At 53.8% G+C, this 18,987-nt stretch overlaps 1 protein-coding gene across 2 annotated transcripts in view; it reads right to left on the bottom strand.

The window, feature by feature from the left end:
* CAMKK1 (calcium/calmodulin dependent protein kinase kinase 1) overlaps window positions 1–15,205 on the bottom strand; it is a 28,454-nt gene extending 13,249 nt beyond the window's left edge. For both annotated transcript variants that reach the window (XM_047833838.1, XM_047833837.1), the window contains exons 1-9: window positions 15,075–15,205; window positions 7,363–7,764; window positions 6,375–6,422; window positions 5,873–5,926; window positions 5,424–5,475; window positions 5,035–5,168; window positions 4,564–4,600; window positions 3,753–3,774; window positions 2,464–2,552 (exon numbers count right to left, since the gene is read on the bottom strand). In XM_047833838.1, coding sequence (XP_047689794.1) covers window positions 2,464–2,552; window positions 3,753–3,774; window positions 4,564–4,600; window positions 5,035–5,168; window positions 5,424–5,475; window positions 5,873–5,926; window positions 6,375–6,422; window positions 7,363–7,722 — 796 coding nt within the window. In that variant the 5' untranslated portion in view covers window positions 7,723–7,764; window positions 15,075–15,205. The remainder of the gene's footprint in view (window positions 1–2,463; window positions 2,553–3,752; window positions 3,775–4,563; window positions 4,601–5,034; window positions 5,169–5,423; window positions 5,476–5,872; window positions 5,927–6,374; window positions 6,423–7,362; window positions 7,765–15,074) is intronic.
* Between the last annotated feature and the right edge of the window lie 3,782 nt (window positions 15,206–18,987).

The following is an 18,987-nucleotide window of genomic DNA, read 5'->3' as shown; positions in this document are numbered from 1 at the left end:
CAGAAGTCCCCAAGATGTTGGAGAGGAGGGAAGATGGAAAGGGCAGGAGGAAAGAAGAGAGGAGAGGCGGAGATGAAGGGCAAAGGGAGTGAGTGTCACACAACAATAACAACCAAACCAATGTTCCTCTAGTGACTGCCTCTTATGTGCCTGATGCACTCAAGAGATTTGACACAATACCCATCAGAGTGCAGAGGCTCAAGGGACTGTGTATTTGACCATAGAAAGTGGTCCCAAATTCTTATCTCAAACCCTGGCCTCTCCCCTGAACTCCGGGATATTTATCCACATGGATATCCGGCAGACATCTAATGTATTTCTCAAAATTTCTCAACAACACATCTAATTCAGAACTTGATTGCGCTGTCTGCAACCCCCTCCCCACCCCTCACCAAACAAACAAAACAGAAGACCTCTGCTTCTCCTCTAGTCTTTCCTATCGGGTTAATGGCACATTACCAGTTGCTCAGGCCAAAAACCTCAGGATCATCTCCAACTCCTCTCTCTTTCAGACACCACATCCTATTCAATCAACAAGTCCTATGGGCTCAACTTCTAAGATATATTCCAGATGTGACTGCTTCTCATACCTGCATTGCTACACTTGCCCATCTACAAGAATCAGGTCTGGGCCCCTGACCATGGAGCCTTCCCCAGGCAGCCTTCATCTTCCCTTCTGAGGACCAGAATGACAAGGAAGGTCTTCAGCACCTGATGCCTCCATTCATTTGCCTGTCCAACCTGTGGTTCTGACCAGTGGGCTCTGGGAAGCCCTTCACTGTGATTAGCTGGGTCTTGACAAGACTTTACTCCAAAGCCAGATGGGATTAGCTTGTTTTGGGATGGGGGAAACAGAGGATGGGAAACAAAAGGCACTGAGCTGAAGAAAAGGGCCCAGGACAGGAAGGGGTGGAAGCCAACCTGGTACAGGGTTGTGTCCACCACTCATCACACCCAGGGTGAAATGCCCCCTTCCCATAACTCTAAACCCTTGAGAGTTTCTGCAAAGCCCTCCTCTCTGTGTGCCTCAGTTTCCCCATATGTGCAAAGAGAGTATTAGAGGGCAGTGGAGTGGCTCAAATGAGATAAAGACAATCCTGGCTCCTGATACCTCAGATAGGTCCTCACCCTGTTCCCCTAGGAAGAGAATATGCTCCTGATAAATCCAGTTAAGATTTGAGAGAGATGGGCACCACTCCTGTTCCCCAAACCAGGCCAGAACCCTCAATGTCTGAGGAACCTCCCCTCCCCATGACCAGCCAGTCATCCAGTGCTGCCCCCCCCCCTCCACCTCCTTCATGTCTCCTCCCCACTGCCACTGCCCTAATCCAGGCCTCACCATCTGTCACTTGGGCTGTAGAAAAAGCCTCCTTCCTCACCTCTTGCCCTTCATTCAGCCACTACACAGCTGCCGAGCTTTCTGAGATGCAAATCCTATCACGCCCCTCCCTTCTCAAAGCCCTCGGCGGTTTACAATGCTGACAGAATGAAGTCATGAAAGTCCTCCGTGGAGGTATTCCCAGCCCTCCTGGTATGGCCTGAGTAGCTTTCCAGCTTTGTGTTTCACCACTCTCCACCCCATGCTTCAACCAGATTTTACGTCTCCCCATTCTTAAATAGGGCATGCCCACTCCCCTCTGCGCCCCTGCTATGCAGTTCTCTCTGCTTGACATACTCTCTCCCATCCATCCCTCAAGCCTGGCCGATGAACTCCTACTTATCCTTAAGGACCCTGGTCAAAATGGTCTCCTCTGGGAAGCCTCCCTTCAGTATCTGACAGCCCTGTGCCACCCCAGCCTTAGCCAGCACTGCACTGTATCTGCCTGCTTAGGTTCCTGTCCCTTCTGCTACACTGAGATTCTCGAGGTCACATTTGGGTCTTTGTCAATCTCCTGGCGTCTAGCTGGCGCTTAGTAGGTATTCATATATGAAAGAAGCAAGTGAAAAAAAAAAAGAAGTAAATGAATGAGTAAATAAGTGAATTCCAGGGATAGAGGCTAAGTTAACATCCTCCCTCCTGAGCTCTCATCACCTTTGAGCCCTCACAGTAAACCCACCCTTCCTCATCCACAGGACGCATGACATGACAGACTATTCTTCAAGCAGCTGGACATAAATCTCTTCCTTCCTACATCTCTTGAGGCCCTGCGGAAAGGTTGAGCTTGACTAATAACTCAGCAGAAGAGATACAGAGAACAACCAAGGCGCAGCTCCACTTGAACAACCTGGTGCAAACCCAGCGAAATCGGCCACCACTCCCTTCCCTTTTCCAATCCGGGAGGTTCTGGCCCCTCCCACAGTCCACACCACGCCCCCAAACGAAGATGATTGGTAGATCAGCGCTGACTGATAGGACTGCTAAGAGCTAGCTCAGCCCGGGCTCTACCCTTCCGGTGCCCGCCCCCCCCCCCGCCCCCCCTCCTCCCGCCCCCCGTTCCAAGGGGCAAGCAGACCCTCGCTCACAGTACTCAAGGCCCAAGATGATGTCCCGCAAGTAGAGGCGAGCTTGCTCTTCGGGGAAGGGCTTGTCGCTGGGCACCTCCATGACCGGCCTACAGAAAGGGAGGGGAGGAGGAGTGTTCAGCTGAATCATAATGAGTAAAAGCAGACAGCTGGTAGGGAGACAGGGGCTGAGCCATTTAGGCCCCTCAGGACTTCCCGGGAGCCCTCTATGCTCAAACACCTCCCCAGAACTCAAGACATTAGCTTTTTCTCCCGTATAATGAAACATTGAAAACACATAGACACAGATATCCCCTTACAATCATTATAATTTCAAATTAGCTTTATCTTAATTTCTGATTGGCTTGGTATTCCTTCTACTAAGTACTTCTCTATTACCAAACTGTTGCAAAGATGCCATTTACCGCAGTGTTTTTCAAACTGTAGGTCCAGACCTAATAGAGGGTCATGAAATTAATTTACTGGTTGGCTAATGCTTCTTTAAAAAATTTCTAATGAAGTAGGATTTATCAGAGTACATCATATGTGATAAAGACATGTAATGTTTTGTAAAACTTAGGTTTCAATTACAGAGATGGATGACAATGTAAAACTTATATTTCTTACTTCGATGAAGGTCAAAAACGTTTGAAAAGCTCTGAGTCTTAAAGGGATACTACTCCCAGCCCCCTACTCCCGCAGAGAGGCAATCACAAGCCATACCCTGTATTTAAGGTCCTGACAGTTAGGGCCTAAGGTCCACCCAGGCCTATGCCCACTACCCCAAGTCTGCTGCTTTGCTAATACTGTGAGAAGGCCAAATAGAGCAGACATGAATTAGACTCACTGTGTGACCTTGGGCAAGCCACTTACCCCCTCTGAACCTCAGCTTCCCCTCTTGTAAATGGGAGCAAATGGAGTCCCACCCACCCAACTCATAAACTTGTAAAGCTGAAAGAACTCTTTGTGATTTGAATCCAGGTGAGAGCCCCATCTCTACATATTTGCTTGAGAAACACTCCTTTCTTCTCCCACTCCTCCCTCAAAATCTTTCCAGTTCTTCAAGGCCTGGCTCAAAACCCACCCCCTCTTCCAGAGAACTCTCTGAATATTCCAGCCTCACTGACCCCCAACAGACTTCAAAGAATTGCCCTATTTGTCTCTCATTTCCCCCCAGATCAGAGCTCCCCAAGGGCAGGGCCTGGGTCTCCGCTTTCTCCTAGAGTAGCTGACCCTGGGACTAAGGGCACAGGGAGGGAAAAGAAGGCCTGGATTAGACTTGACCTGCCTGATTGGGATGGGGAACTCACCCCTTTCTCAGGAGGTCAAACACTGAAAGAAAAGAAAAGAAAAGTAAGTTAAGATGCAGCCAGGCTTGTAAAGCAGGTGATGCCAAGGTCCCTCCCTGTTCTGGAAGGTAGGAGAGGGTCAGGCATCCAGGCATACTTGAGGGATGGATGGGACAAGGGTATCAGAGGAAATAAATGGGTGAAAGTATGGTCTACTTTGGTCTACTATGGATCTGCCTCATCCTGATTCACCATGGATTCCTTTCTTGGGAAGGAGGTGGGTAACTGAGGCTTGCAGAAGGGGCAGGAATTTCCCTGAGGGTCACAGCAGATAGGCAAGTAGGACAGGGAGTGAAGACTAAAGCCTTGACCTTAATTTCTAAGCCCAGTGTTTTTTCTGTCCCGTTTCTGGAGGGCCTCTAAACTCATGAATCAGGCACCGTGAACTTAAATAATAACAACATTAATAACAATCTTGTATATAATGACTCATTTACTCCTCATATCAACCCTATGAGTTAGATATATTATCCCCCATTTTACAGGTGAGGAAACTGAGGCACAGAGCTATCATACAGGGTCTGGGAACCCATATCACATAGCCTGCTTCGTGCACGTTCTTGATCCACTGTCTCTCTGATCAGTGGAGTGGGAGCTTGGGAATATTTATTGAATCTATGTGGGTATTCTAAGTTTGGATTGGCAGGGCTGGGCAAGGGAATCCAGGGCTTGAGAACATGCTCATACAGCCCATTTGAAGGTCACATGTGTCCCTGGGGAGCCCTTGGACTGACCCTAGGTAAGCTGCTTTGGGAAGAGCTGGGTCACTCACCTAAATAGAGATTGTCCTCAGCTGGGTCATCCAAAACCTAGTCAGAGGGAACAGACATGGTGGTAGGGCTTGAGGACCCCCAGTATGCTGTGCAGCCTCCCTGGACAATGGAGCAGGAACGGTGTAGGCCCCAGACAGATGAGGCCTCGAAAATCACTGACCCCCAACCCTGGCCCACCAAGTGACATCCAGCTGTTCTCTCCTCCTGCCATGACTGGGGGCTCACTTCTTGCTTCTGGGCAGCCCCTTATCCTCACTGAGACCTTGAGAATATTGCAGACCAGCCTGAACTGAACCCTAAAGCCTCCCTATAGCTGCCACCCCAAGTCTAGCTCTGTCTTTGGAGGCCTTAGCCACAGATACTTTGGGAGGAGTATCTGGTGGGAACCCTAGGTCTGTGCTGAGTGTCCCCAAGCACCACAGGTTGCTTCACAGGACTTGAGCTCCCACCCACTCACCACTGCCTCCTACCTCAATCAGCTTGACCACATTCACATGGTCCAGCTTCTTCAGGATGGCAATCTCCTGGTACACTCGCTCCAGCGGCAGCAGCTGCTTGGCTGGTCCTCCTTGGGTAGCTTGGGACCCCCTTGGGGGAGGGCGACCTGTGACCAGGAAGGGGAGTCGAGCCCCTATTGCAGGAGGCTGGGCCTCACCTTGGCCCCACAACCAGCCTCAAGCAAGAATCTTGCAATGGTCTTGTCCCCAACCCACCAAACACATCCCCACTACCAGGCCTTTGCTCATGCTTTCCCCACCTCTACCCCCAGTCCTAACAAAAAATAGTGAGGGACTGAGGTGTCCTCCTCTTCTGCCCCCAAGCAAGGAGCTCCCAAGCATAGGACCCAATAGATACATACGTGGAAAGCCATACTGCTTCAGTAACTTCTTTTTGGAAAGAACTTTCATTGCCTGAGGAGGGAGGGGTAGAAATGTCATTTGTGTGCAGCCACCAGGAGCTAGAACAGGCTGGTTACATGTGGATGGAGGTCCAATCACCAGTGGGTGACTGCCACCAGAACTGAAAGTATGGCCTAGGTGTGGTTAAGCTGGGTTAGGAGGTGACCATATCTGAGTCTAAGCCTTACCCTATTTCCCCAACAAGCCTTTCTGGAGCTCTCCTCTCAGAAGGTCCAGCCTCTGCTTGCATATTCTCAAGAAGCTTACTCCTTTTGCATTCCCTTAGGGACAGGAGCCCACTCCCTCTAGAGGCAGCCTTGTCCTCTGTCTTCCCAGCACAGCCACTGCCCACCTCCCAGGCTTCTGGGGCCTGGCTGGGGCAACACCTCCCTCCCATCCCCAGACTCACATAGTGCCTGTCTTCACTTTCATTGTAGGCCAGTCTCACCACGCCGTAGGCACCCTGGAAATAGGCACCGGTCAGCCCTGCCTGGACAGGGCAACCTCCTCCAGGACTAGCTCAGGGAATGGGGAGCCTGAACAGCTCCGGCTCCCTCCCCCCTCATCCTATCTCCACCCCCACCAGCTGGCCACCAGCAGGCATACATTTCAGGCAGACAGAAAGAGGACTGCTGTTCCTGGTAATTGCCTCTGCTTGGCTCAATGCAGCTCTATGCTGCCTCAGACCCTCTTTGTCTTCCATCAAAAACTAAGGAATCAGGAATGGAGAATCATTTCCCATCCCACCTCAGGTATTTCCTAGAGGACAAAACTGTCTTCATTTCTAAGCTGGGGCCTTCCCGGCTCTGCCTTACATTCCCAGGGAGAAAGAACTGCCAAGCAGAGGATCCTGATAGGCTGCCTACCCAAAGCCTCAAGAGAACAGTCCCCACTGCCTGTCCCAGTCCTACCTTGCCAATCTCACTCTGTAGCTTGTATTGGTTCAGCTGCACACAGTCCTGGGGAGGGGGGGGGGGGGAGGGGAAAGGGAAGCATCAGGTGAAGCTTAATCCAGAGGCAGTATTGATCCCACCTCAGCAGCCTGTTCAGGGCCCAATCCTGGCTCTGGGCCCCTCAATCCCAGACCCCCCCCCCCCAACTCATCAAGCTTTCATGTTTGGATGGGGAAACTTGGTGGTCTCTATGCCACGAAAAAGGACAAGAGGGCTTGCACACTCATGTCTGCAAACATGAATGGTGAGCCATGGCTGTACTTTACTCCCTAGGAAGTGGTGAAGGAAAAATACACTGATTCCTGCCTGGATGCTGGGGTCTGGGAGACCTAAATCTGTGAGAAATGCATAAGCAAGTATTTCTAGAAGTAGCTGAATGCAAGGTCTTGGCTGCATGGACAAGAAAGATGAAGAGAGCCTTGGGGACAGGAGACCACAGCCCTGGCTCAGGCATAAGAAGCTCAGCCTCTGCAATCGGTAGATTGCTCGGTACTAGGGTTCACTGTCAGATCTAAGTGGAAAACAGAGCCAGTGGGATAGAGGGGCAGAAGTAAGAACAGAGACTGGAAGCATGCTGGCAGCTTCTGAGTCAGAGGAGACTCTAAGAAGCAGGATTAGAAGTGGGGGCTAAAGCTAGGTTTGACTTGTGGTGGGGAGGGTGGACATACTATCGATCTTCAAATTTCTAAGAGAACTTCTTGGGGGACAAGGGGAGGGCCTATTTCTGAGGCCTGGCCTAGGGATAGGAATGGTGGGACTTAACAGTGATTGGCTCAGAAGGAGCTCCCTGGTGGGAAGAGCCATATTGTGAGGTAGCAGGCTCCTCAACTCTGGGGGTATGCAAAGCAAAGGCTAAACAGCTGTGCAGCAGGGGCACGGAAAGAAAAACATCTTCATTTAGGACTATTAAAAGCTTGTGAGCACCCCCTAGCTCTGCCCCACCAACCTCTGTGTCTGAGATAGCCACATGGTGGGACTCAATGGTGGGCCTCCGCCAGACCCGTGGGGAGATGTGGCTGGCAGGCCCTGTGGCATAAGGCCCAGCCTGGGCCTCCAGGCAGCTTCCTGCTGGCCGCTCTTGCAGGGAGAACTTCCTGGCTGAAAGGCTGGGCCGGGCTAGTGGGGGTCTTGAAGCACCACCAGGGATCACAGAGGCAGCTCTGGTCCTTGGCGGAGGGTCCACGCCATTCCTGGCAGGCTCTGGACCACCACCTGCCTCCTCCAAGTGGGCCACATCAATGGCTGCCACTCGCTCCACCAACTCTGCCCGAGGGTCCTGGCAGCAGACTGCTGGGCCCCCTTCCATTGCCACAGTTAAGGGGGTCCTCTGTGCAGCCTTACTGGGAACCTGAAAAAAGAGGACAGAGAAGGCTTCAATCCTGAGCATGGACTAAGGAGGTCAGATTTCCAGGCCCTTTGGTCCCACCGTCACGACTTTGCCCTCCTTGTTCCCCCTGCCTGAGTTGCCAGCATCCGAAGTCAGGTCTGCCCCTGCTAGCTGAAGGAGTTCCAGGAACTCATCTGGCTCTGCTGCACAGCAGCCCTCTAGACCTCAGTATCCCCATTGGTGAAATGGGCATAGTCACATCTGCCTTGCTGGCTTCACAGGGAAGCAGGGAGAATCCGAGATTCTGGAGTCAGGACAGACTGACATGGGCAGAATACTGGAGGCCCAGCAGCAATGGGAGAAACAGAGTCCAGGGTCAGCTCAGGCCCCTTCCAGCAGACAGTCCAGTGAGTCACCAGCCCCACCCTGGACTGCAGAGCATTCCAGTGCTGCTGCCTGGAAGCTGAGCTGGGCACTGGTAATGCAAAGGCCTCCCTGATACTCCAAACCAGTCACTTACCCTCCAGGAAGGCCTCTCCAGGACCACAGAGCGAGTTTCCCATCCCCCATTACTCCCTTCCCTGCCTCAGCAGAGCCTGAAGCCTAGGAGAGGGTCCTTTAGGGGGAGGGCCTGCTGCTTTGGTGGCTGTCAAGAGAGAATTCACTAAACTAAAAGGTCACTCCCGGGGTGCCTGGGTGGCTCAGTTGATTAAGTGTCCAACTTTGGCTCAGGTCATAATCTCACAGTTTGTGAGTTTGAGCCCCACTTGGGGCTCTGTGCTAACAGTGAGGAGCCTACTTGGGATTCTCTCTCTCTGCCCCTTCCTTGCTCAAGTGCACACACTCTTTTTCTCTCTCTCTCAAAAATAAATATTTAAAAGGTCACTCCTTATTTTTCCTGGTTTTTCCTTCCAGTTTATTTGTGTGCCCCAAATATTTGTCACAGCTACTCAGACTGAGATGTTCTCCGTGGCCTGACCTTACACCCACCCTGACCCCACTACATTCTGAGCCCCAAACCAGGCTCGGGGCCAAAGGCTGACCCCAGCTTGAACCCCAAACTGATCTCTAACCCAGCCCTCACCTTCTACCACAACCCTGGGCTGAACCCTGACCCCAGGCTAAACCCTGACCCTCAGACTGGGCCTCCATCTCTGATCTGCTCTAGGCTGAGCAGTGGCCCCACTCCAGCCCAGTGCCCTTCCCCCTTCCTGGGCCAGACTCAGCATCTTCTCAGGAAAAGGAAGTGAGTGGACTCCTGACCCTCTGCCCTTCCTGTTTGGTGGTAACCTCCTCTCTACCCACACAGTGACTTTAAGAACGTAAGTCACCCCTTGTGCCCCCATCATCTTGCTTTGAGAGATGTCAAGCAGGTAGGGCTCACTGGAGCCCACTGGCCACAGAGGAGCCTGGGCTGGGTTCTAATCCTGCCTGTCAGCCTACTGTGGGGTCCTGGGTGGGCTCCTTCCTGAGTCTGAGCCTCAGCCTCTCCATCTGTACCTTGAACACAGGATCTTCCCAGATTCCCTAGGGCCAATCTTCCCAGATTCCCTAGAGATGGACTGTGGGCAAGGGTGTCATCCAGAAGCCCTGTGCTTGGTACGGTGCGCTGAATGAGTGGAAACCCAGAGGTGGTATCGCTGATGCTGACATGCAGAAAGGAAGGGGGAAGGGAATCCAGACTGGCAATAGGAAAAGACATGGAGGCTGGACCTAGAGGAATGAGGAAGCAGTTGGTGAGCCCAGAGAATCAAGGATGCCTCCCTGGAAGAAGCGAGAGAATGAGTAGGACTGGAACATCAGGGAGACTTCCCTGGAGGAGGTGAGGAAGGTGAGTAGGGATGAAGCGTTAAGGAGTCCTCCCTGGAAAAGATGAGAGGGACAGTGTATGCAATTGAAGGAAGTATCAGGGAGGCTTCAGGAACCAGGCCACTTGTGGGAAGGAGGAAGCCAAGGATGAAAGGAGCCCTCCAAGCTTGGCTGGCCTAGCCCACTCCGTGTAGATGGCCCACTCTGTTGCCCGTCACCCTCACCCTGTAGGCCTCTTTCCTCCTACTAGAATATAAGGTCCATAGATGAGGGCTCTTGTCTGCCTCGTCTCCATGAGATCATCGGGATCTGCAGCAGTGCCTGGCACATGGTAGAAGCTCAATAAATGTGTGTTGAATGAACGAGGGGTAGCCATAGGGATCATTAGAGCGCTGTCCCCAGTCGACACGGGAAAGCAGCGTCAGAAATGGGACCCCAACAAGCCCGGGGCCCCAGTCTCTCGTAGGGAATGAATCAACGTCAGGAGCTCCGGCCCTAGGTCTGCAGCCCCCTGAAGAGCAGTGGCCACAGGTGGCCCTGGCCCATAAAATTTGCATATGATTTCCCTGAGGCTGTTATCCCAGCAGGAAGCCAGCTTCCTCTAATGCCCTTCCTTTTCTTTTCTCCAGGGGAAAGTGAGGTCCAGCAAGGGCCAGGGAAGGGCTCACACAGAAAGCCAGGGCAGAAGTCTCTCTGCTCCACCCTGGGGCCCTATTACCTGGTTAAGGGTCCAGGCTCTGATGCCAGGCTGCTGGCCCCATCTCTTCCTGGTCTGGGTCCACGGGCAGGTGACTTCACCTCTGTGCCCCAGTTTTCCTCATCTACAGAATGGGGCTAATAGCAGTCTCACTTCCCTGGGTAGTTGTGAGGCATAAACGTGTGAATCCTGTCCGTACCGGTCTCAGAACCGAGCCTGTCACTGCGGAAGCTCCGTAAAAGTGAGTTGTTGTGCTGCTGTTGTTGTGATTGCCTAGGACACGCTGTGGCCCAGATGGATGTGCAGGCGGCACAAGGCGGCTATGAGGGCTGACGTCAGGCCCTCCACCCTCCCTCCTCCCTGGATCAAATTCAGGTGACTAAGCATGTCTGCGCAGGAGGCACTGGGGAGGCCCCAGGTTCCAGCCTCATGTCCGGGCAACAGCGCCTGGCACCTGAGGCTATGCATCTGAGGGCATGTGTCCACACGTGAGAGAATGTGCGGCCACATGTGAGAGAACTTGTACGGGCAGGGATGTGGGCCGGGGTTATGTGTATGTCTGGGGTGGGTGGGGAGGGAGTCCACACATAGAAGCACATCTGCATGGAGATAGAACTCTACACAGGTGGATAAATGTGTTAATGTGCACCGGGTGCCTTTAGGTCCTCGTGTACGCGTGCTCCAGAATTGGGGTGGGGGGGCGGTGGCTGCACGGGGACCATGGGAACCTGATCTTAGAAGGTCAAGTCTGAACTTCCCACACGGTCACCTGTCCACCAGGCTGGGCTGTGTGTCCTGGGCAGGCGCCACCCCTCTCTGAGGGGCCACCGAGAAGGTCTCTCAAGGCCCTCCCCAAGCTGAGGCCTCAGTAGTGACTTGATTGCAACTGACTGTGGAGGCAAATGGGGGCTATGTGGGCAAATAGAAGGACAGACACGGGCACCTGGGTGTCTCAGTTGTTAAGTGTCTTACTTGGGCTCAGGTCATGATCTCCCAGTTCGTGAGTTTGAGCCCCATGTCGGTCTCTGTGCTGACAGTGCAGAGCCTGCTTGGGATTCTCTCTCTCCCCCTCTCGCTCTCTGCCCCTCCCCCACTTCTGTGTGAGCACAAGCACACACATGCTCGCTCGCTCTCTGTCTCTCTCTCAAAATAAATAAACTTAAAACAAAACAAAACAAAAGGACAGACAGGCTAGGACCAAGGTCCAAGGCTCAGCAAGGACTCTATGGGCATGGAGAGTCCCCCAGGAACCAGCTTAGTCTGGTAGCCAAGAATGACTAGACTCAGGCCCTCTCTCACTGGGAAAAGCTACTGTAATCCTGTCCTCCCAGACTTGGGTCATGTTGCCTTGGAAAAGTCATTGAGACTCTTGGAGCCTCAGTTTCCTCATATGTGAATCAGACAAAAGGCTGCCATCCTGCCAACTCCCAGGGCTATAGAAGTAGATGAGATTGTGGCTAGAGAAGCAATTTGTGCCTGAGTGATATGGAACTAAGATGCATCTACATATAGAAGCCACTGAGAGAGAGCCTTGATGTACAACGTACAACCCCATATCTGCCCCCTGGCTCCAGGAGGGCCTGGCACATAAACCCCTCAGGGAATCCCCCCACCCCCAGGCATCTGGCTACTTCCAACATGCAGACCCTGGCCCCAGATGCCTACTTGGCCTGGCTTCCTCCTCAGGATGTTCCCCGTCCACCTGGGTCTCTCAAACGAGACCCAGAGTACCAGAGAGCAGGCAGATCCCGCTTTTGTCCAAATGTTCGAGCAGCCCCTCTTGGGATGACTTCAGGCACCACTCAGACCTCACTGTGAGTTCTGGAAGGCTGCTGAGAATCTCAGGGCTAGGTTGAGCAGCTACCATGCAGGCAGAGAAGACACGGCCCTGGCCATCCAAACACTGTCCAGAAAGGAAAGCTGCAAGGAGGTGGTCAGGCCACCCAGGCCAGACTCAGAAGGTGGCCCTGACATCGCCAGGCTGCCTCACAGGAGCCGTGTTTATGCTCCTGACAAGTGTCTGGATGGCCCTGGCAACGGGTGCCCTCTGCAGTTCCTGCCTCCGCCCGGGATGACTCAGTCCTCCTTGAGGGAGGCCCAGGCATCTAGTGCCAAGTCATGCTTGAGGATGCCTACCGTGAGGATGTCCCCTCCCAACATCCCCGGAGAGGCCCCAAGCACCGCGGTGGGCCCTGCACCCAATTTCGCACGGCAACCCTCAGCGCTTCCTCAGCACATCTTGGCTGATGGTCTCCAGGCCTCACCTTCTATCTCTGCCCCTCCTCATCTTCCACACCAGGTCTGCACCTCCAGCCCCACTCTTTCCAGCCAGCTGCCTCCTTTCTGCAATGTTCCTGGGCGTTTCAGACCCACAGAGTCCCCATTCCACTTGGCACTTCCCCCAAGTCTGCTCTTCCTCTGTGCCTGTCGCAGAGGTGGATACCATCATCCTCCCAATTCTCCAGAAACCCGGGAGCCCTCCGTATCACCCATCTTCTCCCTTTTGCTCATCCTTGCTCCCTTAGCCCCACACTTACTCTCTCCTCTGGCTGCACCACACCACTCGCGGCTTCCCAAACTGCAGACTCTGTTCCGCTGCCAGGGCTTTGTACAAGTTGTGCCTTCTGCCAGGAACACACCTCCCTCTATTTTGCTGCTGGAGGATAGCTCAGATATCTCCTCCTCCGGGAGCCCTCCTTCGTCTCCCCACTGCTGGGTGAGGTTACTAAGTCGGACCCCCTACAAAATCAGGATTTAGATCTCTGCTTTTCTTTCCCACTGCTTCTGCCACACAGTCTCCCCACCTCCAGGCTCATACCCTGAACCCACCCCAAGCCCTCCTCCACATCAGTCGCTAGAGGGAAGATTTCTAACATGCAAATATGGTCACAGTTCTCCCACACCTGGCCTTCCAGGAACTTGGAATCTGGAGGACAGAAGAGGAGGAGACCTAGCCTCATACTGGGGGCTCATAGGCTAGGGAACAGCCAGAGACACGGACTTCTGGGATCCAAATCCAGAGTCACTCATTCATGCAACAAATATTCAATAAGTACCTGCTATATATGTGTCCAGGGACTGTGCTAGGTGTTGGGAGATAAAGCAGTGAACCATAAAGTCCATGCTTTCATGCAGTTTAATTTCTAGTTAGGGCAAGAAGCAACAAACAAGAAAGGCAATAATTAACAGATGATATGTCAAGTGGTATGTGCAATGGAGAAAAATACAGTCATGTAAGGGGGATCAAGAGTGAGGGGCTGGGGGGGGTACTATTTACAGTGTGGTCAGAAAGGCCTTTCTGCAGGATTTGAGTAGAATCTGAAGAAAGTGAGGGAGCAAGCAGTGTGCACATCTGGGAAGGGCATTTCTGGCAGAGAAACCGGCCACTGCAAAGGCTGTGAGGTGGGATGGTGCTCGCACTGTCTGAGGAACAGCAAGAAGGCTCATGTTGCTGGACTGGGATTCTGCATGTGAGAGGTACCCAGGCGAGCAGAGTTACACCCAGAGGAGAGGGCCCAGCCATTTGCCGTGCCTGGTCCCAGGGATGGCTTCCTGGAGGAGGTGGCATGTAAGCTCTTTCATGACCACTGAGTAAGGGTTTCAGAGGGGGAGTGGATGGAAGTTCTCACTATGCATGACAGAAAGCCATTTTCTGGCTGAGACTCAGGGCTTGGCCTTGGAGGGGTTCGTGGACAGAGACCGGGAGGCCTCAAAAACCGGAAGATGCTTTTGAGCAGGGGAATGACTCAGTTGGATGAGATTTAAAATGATCCCCCTGCCTACTGTGGGTACTGAGAGAGAGAGGCGAAGGAGGAGGCAGAGGTCCCCAGAGTCTGTGGGCCTAGGACACAGTCTGACACACAGTGGGTGTTCAATCTGTATCTGCCGAATAAAGAGTGAGGGCTGTGTGGGGGCCAGTGCATCCTCAAGGACACAAGCTGCGTACTCCTCCCAACTCCCCAGCCCATTTGGCAGATATACAGCCGCATATGCACCCACCAAGACATAGTCCTGTGACCTGGGACACAACCTTTTCTACACACCTCTGTACCCTCAAGGCACACACAGACGCCTCCCCAGATAGGCGCACGCCGACGTCCACATCCATGTGATCGGCCCTCACACACCACTCCATCCAGTCATGCACTCCCCTCACACACACAGGCACACTCGTGTCCACGTGACACACACACCCACCTCCAAACACCACACACAGGTCCCTGCGCACGTGTGCACCCTTCCAGCCACCAGTTCTGTGCCTATCAGGCCCCTGAGGCCGCAGCGCCCGCTTTCGTCGCCCCCCTCCACCCCGCTCCATCCAGGGGAGGACTGCGCAGCTAAAGCCACCCGCCACATCTGTCCCATTCATCCACCCCCTCTCTGCCTCTCCCCAGCTCTTGCAGGAAGACTCGGCGGAGGGCCGTGTAGGAGGAGCACTCAGCGCAGATCCACACGTGGGTGCACAGATCTGGGCCCACTCCGCATAGATACGGCCTCCCACCCACAGCTGGGGCGGGGGTGGGTAGTGCGCCGGGTTATGAACGCAGTCCCGCAGACTAGAGCTGGGGAAGGGACGCAGACGGCGGGGCGCCCGCATAGATGCGGTCCCGGCTGCCGGCGCCGACAGAAGCAGGCTCCGGAAAGCACCCAGTAGATCCGGCCCCCCAAAAGGGGGAAGGATCCCCGCACCGATGCGGTCCCAGCTGCCCTCGTTAGACGCGGCCTCATAGACCGTCCCTCTTCCCTGCAGGCTCCGCCGAGCTGACGTTCAGGTGTTCGTCCCCTCCCGCTCCCTGCCCCTGGTCCCCTCCCCACCGACCCCTACCTCGGCGCCCGGCGACAGTCTCCGCGGCCCGGCGGGCGACCAGGCTCGCTCCCGCGGCTCGCGCCCCGCCCCACCCGCCTCGCCAGGGCTGGGATCGCGGAGCTCAGACTGCCGGCGCCGCTCCTCCAGACAGCGCTCCCTCCCTCGCTCGCCGCCGCGCCCGGCCCTCGCTCATTGGTCCGGCTCCGCCGCCCGCGGCGCCGCCCAATCAGTGCCGGGGACTCCTGCCCGGCTCCTGGAGGGGAGGGGCCACGGCGGGTAAGGGCTCAAGAGGGGCCCCTCCCCCTGCGGCGGGGCTGGACCTCCTCACGCCCCCGTCGCCCCAATTAAGGCCGCCTGGGCTCCCCCCAAATCCCTCCAAGCCGCGGTCTGGGCCTCTTAGCCGGGCCTGCGAGGTCCGAGTGCTTACCTCCCCAAACCTTTTGTCTCCTCCCGTCTCGACCTGGCTGGGGCATGGGCGCTTCGCGGGTGGGGAGTTGGGGGTGGAGATGCGCGGTGCTTACTAGGTGAGGGGCAAAGTGAGATCCGCGACTGAGGGATGCGGCAGAGGTTGGGCGCCAGGGAAAAAGGCCAAGAATGGGAGACTCAGGACTTGAGCCTTCTGCTGGGTGGGGGGCAGGGGAAACGCGAAGTGGTTTATCACAGAGTGTTGGGGTCATAGTTGGATTCATGTTTGGGGAAGGGCTCTATGAACAGGCGGCAGGAATGGCCTAGCTGGAGCAGACGGGATGGAAAGAACTCAACAGGACGTCCTGACCTTCACAGGGGCAATTCCTGGGGATTCCGCCCACCCCCATACCTCTCCTCGGGATTGCTCACCAATTCTTGGTTCAATCATGCAAAGTTCCCTTGTGAATCCTCTGGCACCTCCCCCCACCACCTGCCCAAGACAGAGCCCCATGTCACTCCCCCAAACCTGGCCTCTTGTGTCCCTGTCTCAGTTGGGAGCCAGAAAGCTGGGAGTCACCCTAGCCTACCCCTCCCGGCAACCAGTCCTGTTGACGCTGCCTCGTAAACATGGCCGGAAACCATCCACTTCTCACCGGCTCTCTGCCTCTATGTTAGCTCAGGCCACCATCTTGCTGCACCTGGATTGCTGCAGCAGCCTCTTCTTTGGCCTCCAGTCTCACTCCTCCGACTAGCCTTTCTCCATTCAGCTCCTGCTTAGGAATCTTCTGTGGCTCACCGGTATTCTGAGAATAGGTCTCAACAAGACCTCCATGACCTCAGTCCTAACCACCTGCCTGTCTAACTCCTTTCAGGGCTTGGTTCAATGTCCCTTCTGCCAGGAGCTCTTCCCTATGACCTCCTCACTGCCCAGCATGGCTTAGCAGCCCCTCCTAGGGACTGCCCTGTACTCAGCATTCGTTTACCTGCCTATTCCCCCTCTGGACAGGGTCTGTGTCTGATTCACCCAGCATACTGTCTGACACATCGTGAGCATGTAGGTGCTCAAAAGATGTTTGTCTAATGAATAATTAGATATGGCACTTGGGTTGGATATGTGAGAGTAGAGTTTAGGAAAGAGGGCTGGACCAGAAAGACACTTTTGGAAGTTGTCAGAAAAGACCCCTGATGGTAAGTAGAGCCATGGGAAAGGGTGAGATAACTCAGAGCAAATAAAGCAGACGCCAAGGACGGAGCAGTTGCTTTTAAGAGCGAAAGATTTCTGTTACCAAGTAGGATCAGTTTTGACTTAGGTAACAGAAATCCCCATATAAGCCTCAGAGAAGATTGTCCAAGGCTAGTATGTCAGCTCTGTTCCACAAAGACCTTCCAGATGTGGCTCTTTCCACGCCCTTTCCACTCCAGCAACCCCTTGGTATGACTCTCGTCCTCATGGTTCAGGATAATGGCTAGAGCTCCAGTTGTCACATATGCATCCCTTGCAGTGGATGAAGACAAGGATGAAGAAGAGGGCGAAGGATCTGCACCAGCTCTCTTTTAAGGAAAGGTCCCAAAAGGTGTCACATGATACTTCCACTTTGATCCCATTAGCTAAAACAGTCACATGGCCAGACCCAGGTGCAAGAGGAGTCTGGGAAATGCAGTTTCCATTCTAGGCAGCCACATACCCAACTAAGAACCAAGGGTAGCATCACTGTAGACTAGATATCCAGGGACAACTAGTTGACCCCACTATTGAAAGAGAGGCTAGATGGAGAGGCAGAGCACTACTGGTGTGCCAGGCTCTGTGCTAGGCACCTTACATATCTTATCTTACCCCAACCTGAGTAGAGGCTATTATTATCCCTGCCTTGTAGAGGAGCTTGGAGAGTTAAGCAACTTGCCTAAGGACATACAGTGACCCTTGGCAAAGCTGCAATTGAAAACTGTCTTTTCTTTGTGTACTGGTCTGGCTGGAAATTCAGGAGAGGGTGGGTCCTAGGAGCTGTTGGAAGGAAATCTTTTAACAAAGGAGGGCTTGGTCAACAGTCTCAGAGGCTGACAGGCCAAGCAGGATACGGGCTGAAGTGTCTGCTTGGATTTGGCAGCAAGGACGCTGTTGGTAACTTTGCCAAGGGCATTTAGGAGAAGTGGGGGTGGCCGCTGGAGACCAGCTGCACAGGGTGGGATGCAGAAGGAAGTGTAGAAATGTGGGTCTTTCTGGAACAGTGGCAGTGAAGGGAGAGCACGCAGAGCTGCAGAAGAACAAGGGCCCGGAGGAGGCAGAAAGGAGGAGCAAATGCAGGTATTGGCAGAAAAGAGAGGCAGCCTCTACCGGGAGGCCTCTGGGCTAGATAGAAGGGTTGGATACAAAGGAGGAATCCTCTGCTCATTCAGGAGGGAAGAGGGCAGGAGTTGCAAAAGCAGGTAGGACTGGAGAAGGAACGGAGGGAAGAAGAAGGAATTCCTGTCTTGTAAAATCTGAGGGATGGTTCTTGGCTGGGGAAGAGGGTAGAAAGCCAAGGGCCTGAAGGACAGGGAAGGGGCTAGCCTGTGCCATCCAATATCATTTCTTACTGCCGCTAGCCACGTGTGGTGATTTAAAGTAATTAAAAGTGAATAAAATGAGAGGCTCCTGGGTCGCTCAGTCGGTTAAGTGTCCAAATCCTGATTTCGTCTCAGGTCATGACCTTATGGTTCGTGAGATCAAGCCCACGTCTGGCTTGCGCTGACAGTGCAGAGCCTGCTTGGGATGTTCTCTCTCCCTCTCTCTCTGCGCCTCCCCCTGCTTGCATGCTCACGCGCACACTCTCTCAAAATAAATAAGTAAACTTAAAAAATAGTGAATACAATTAAAAATTAAGTTCCTTGGTTGTACTAGGCACGTTTTAAGTATCCCGTGGCCACATGTGGTTAGCGAATACTATTTTGGGCTGCACAGATAATGTTTCCATCATTGCTATTGGACAGCATGGGTCTAGATAGAGCACGGTGATGGGCGGGGGGGGGGGGGGGCGGTTCCCAGAGATGCTGCCTGGCCATAAGTCTAGCGTGCAGGTGTTGTCACAGCAGAGCCCCTGGAGAATCCCTCCACACTGCCTCCATTCAAGACCTTCCTCCTCTCTTTGGGATTCTCTCAGACCTCCCTCCTGGGACAGCCAGCCCCATTCTTATCCTTGCTGTCACGAGGCCACTTCTGAGGGTATCAGCTTGTCTGAGTGCCAGACCTCTCAAAGCTGTGGGAGGGGCATATGGAGGACCAGGAAGAGCTCCAATGTTCAGGTACAGTGGCCCATGGACAGAGGTGAGCCGACCTCCAGTACTGGACTGGAGGACTGAAGACGTAAATATTGGCTCACCACTGTCTACCAAGAGATTCAGAGGACCTCAGAGATCTCTCAACTCGGCCCCCCACATTTCACAGATGGGGACACCTAGTTTCAGAGAGGGAAAAGTGGGGAAAAGTACAGAAGGCAGAGGTTTGTCCTCATTCCTTTTATTGTACTCCGCCCCTCACTTTCCCCAG

The sequence above is a fragment of the Prionailurus viverrinus genome, chromosome E1 (assembly GCF_022837055.1).
Source record: "Prionailurus viverrinus isolate Anna chromosome E1, UM_Priviv_1.0, whole genome shotgun sequence".
NCBI lineage: Eukaryota > Metazoa > Chordata > Mammalia > Carnivora > Felidae > Prionailurus > Prionailurus viverrinus.
Note: the sequence above shows the minus strand (reverse complement) of the source record. Positions and strands in the feature narration are given on the sequence as shown.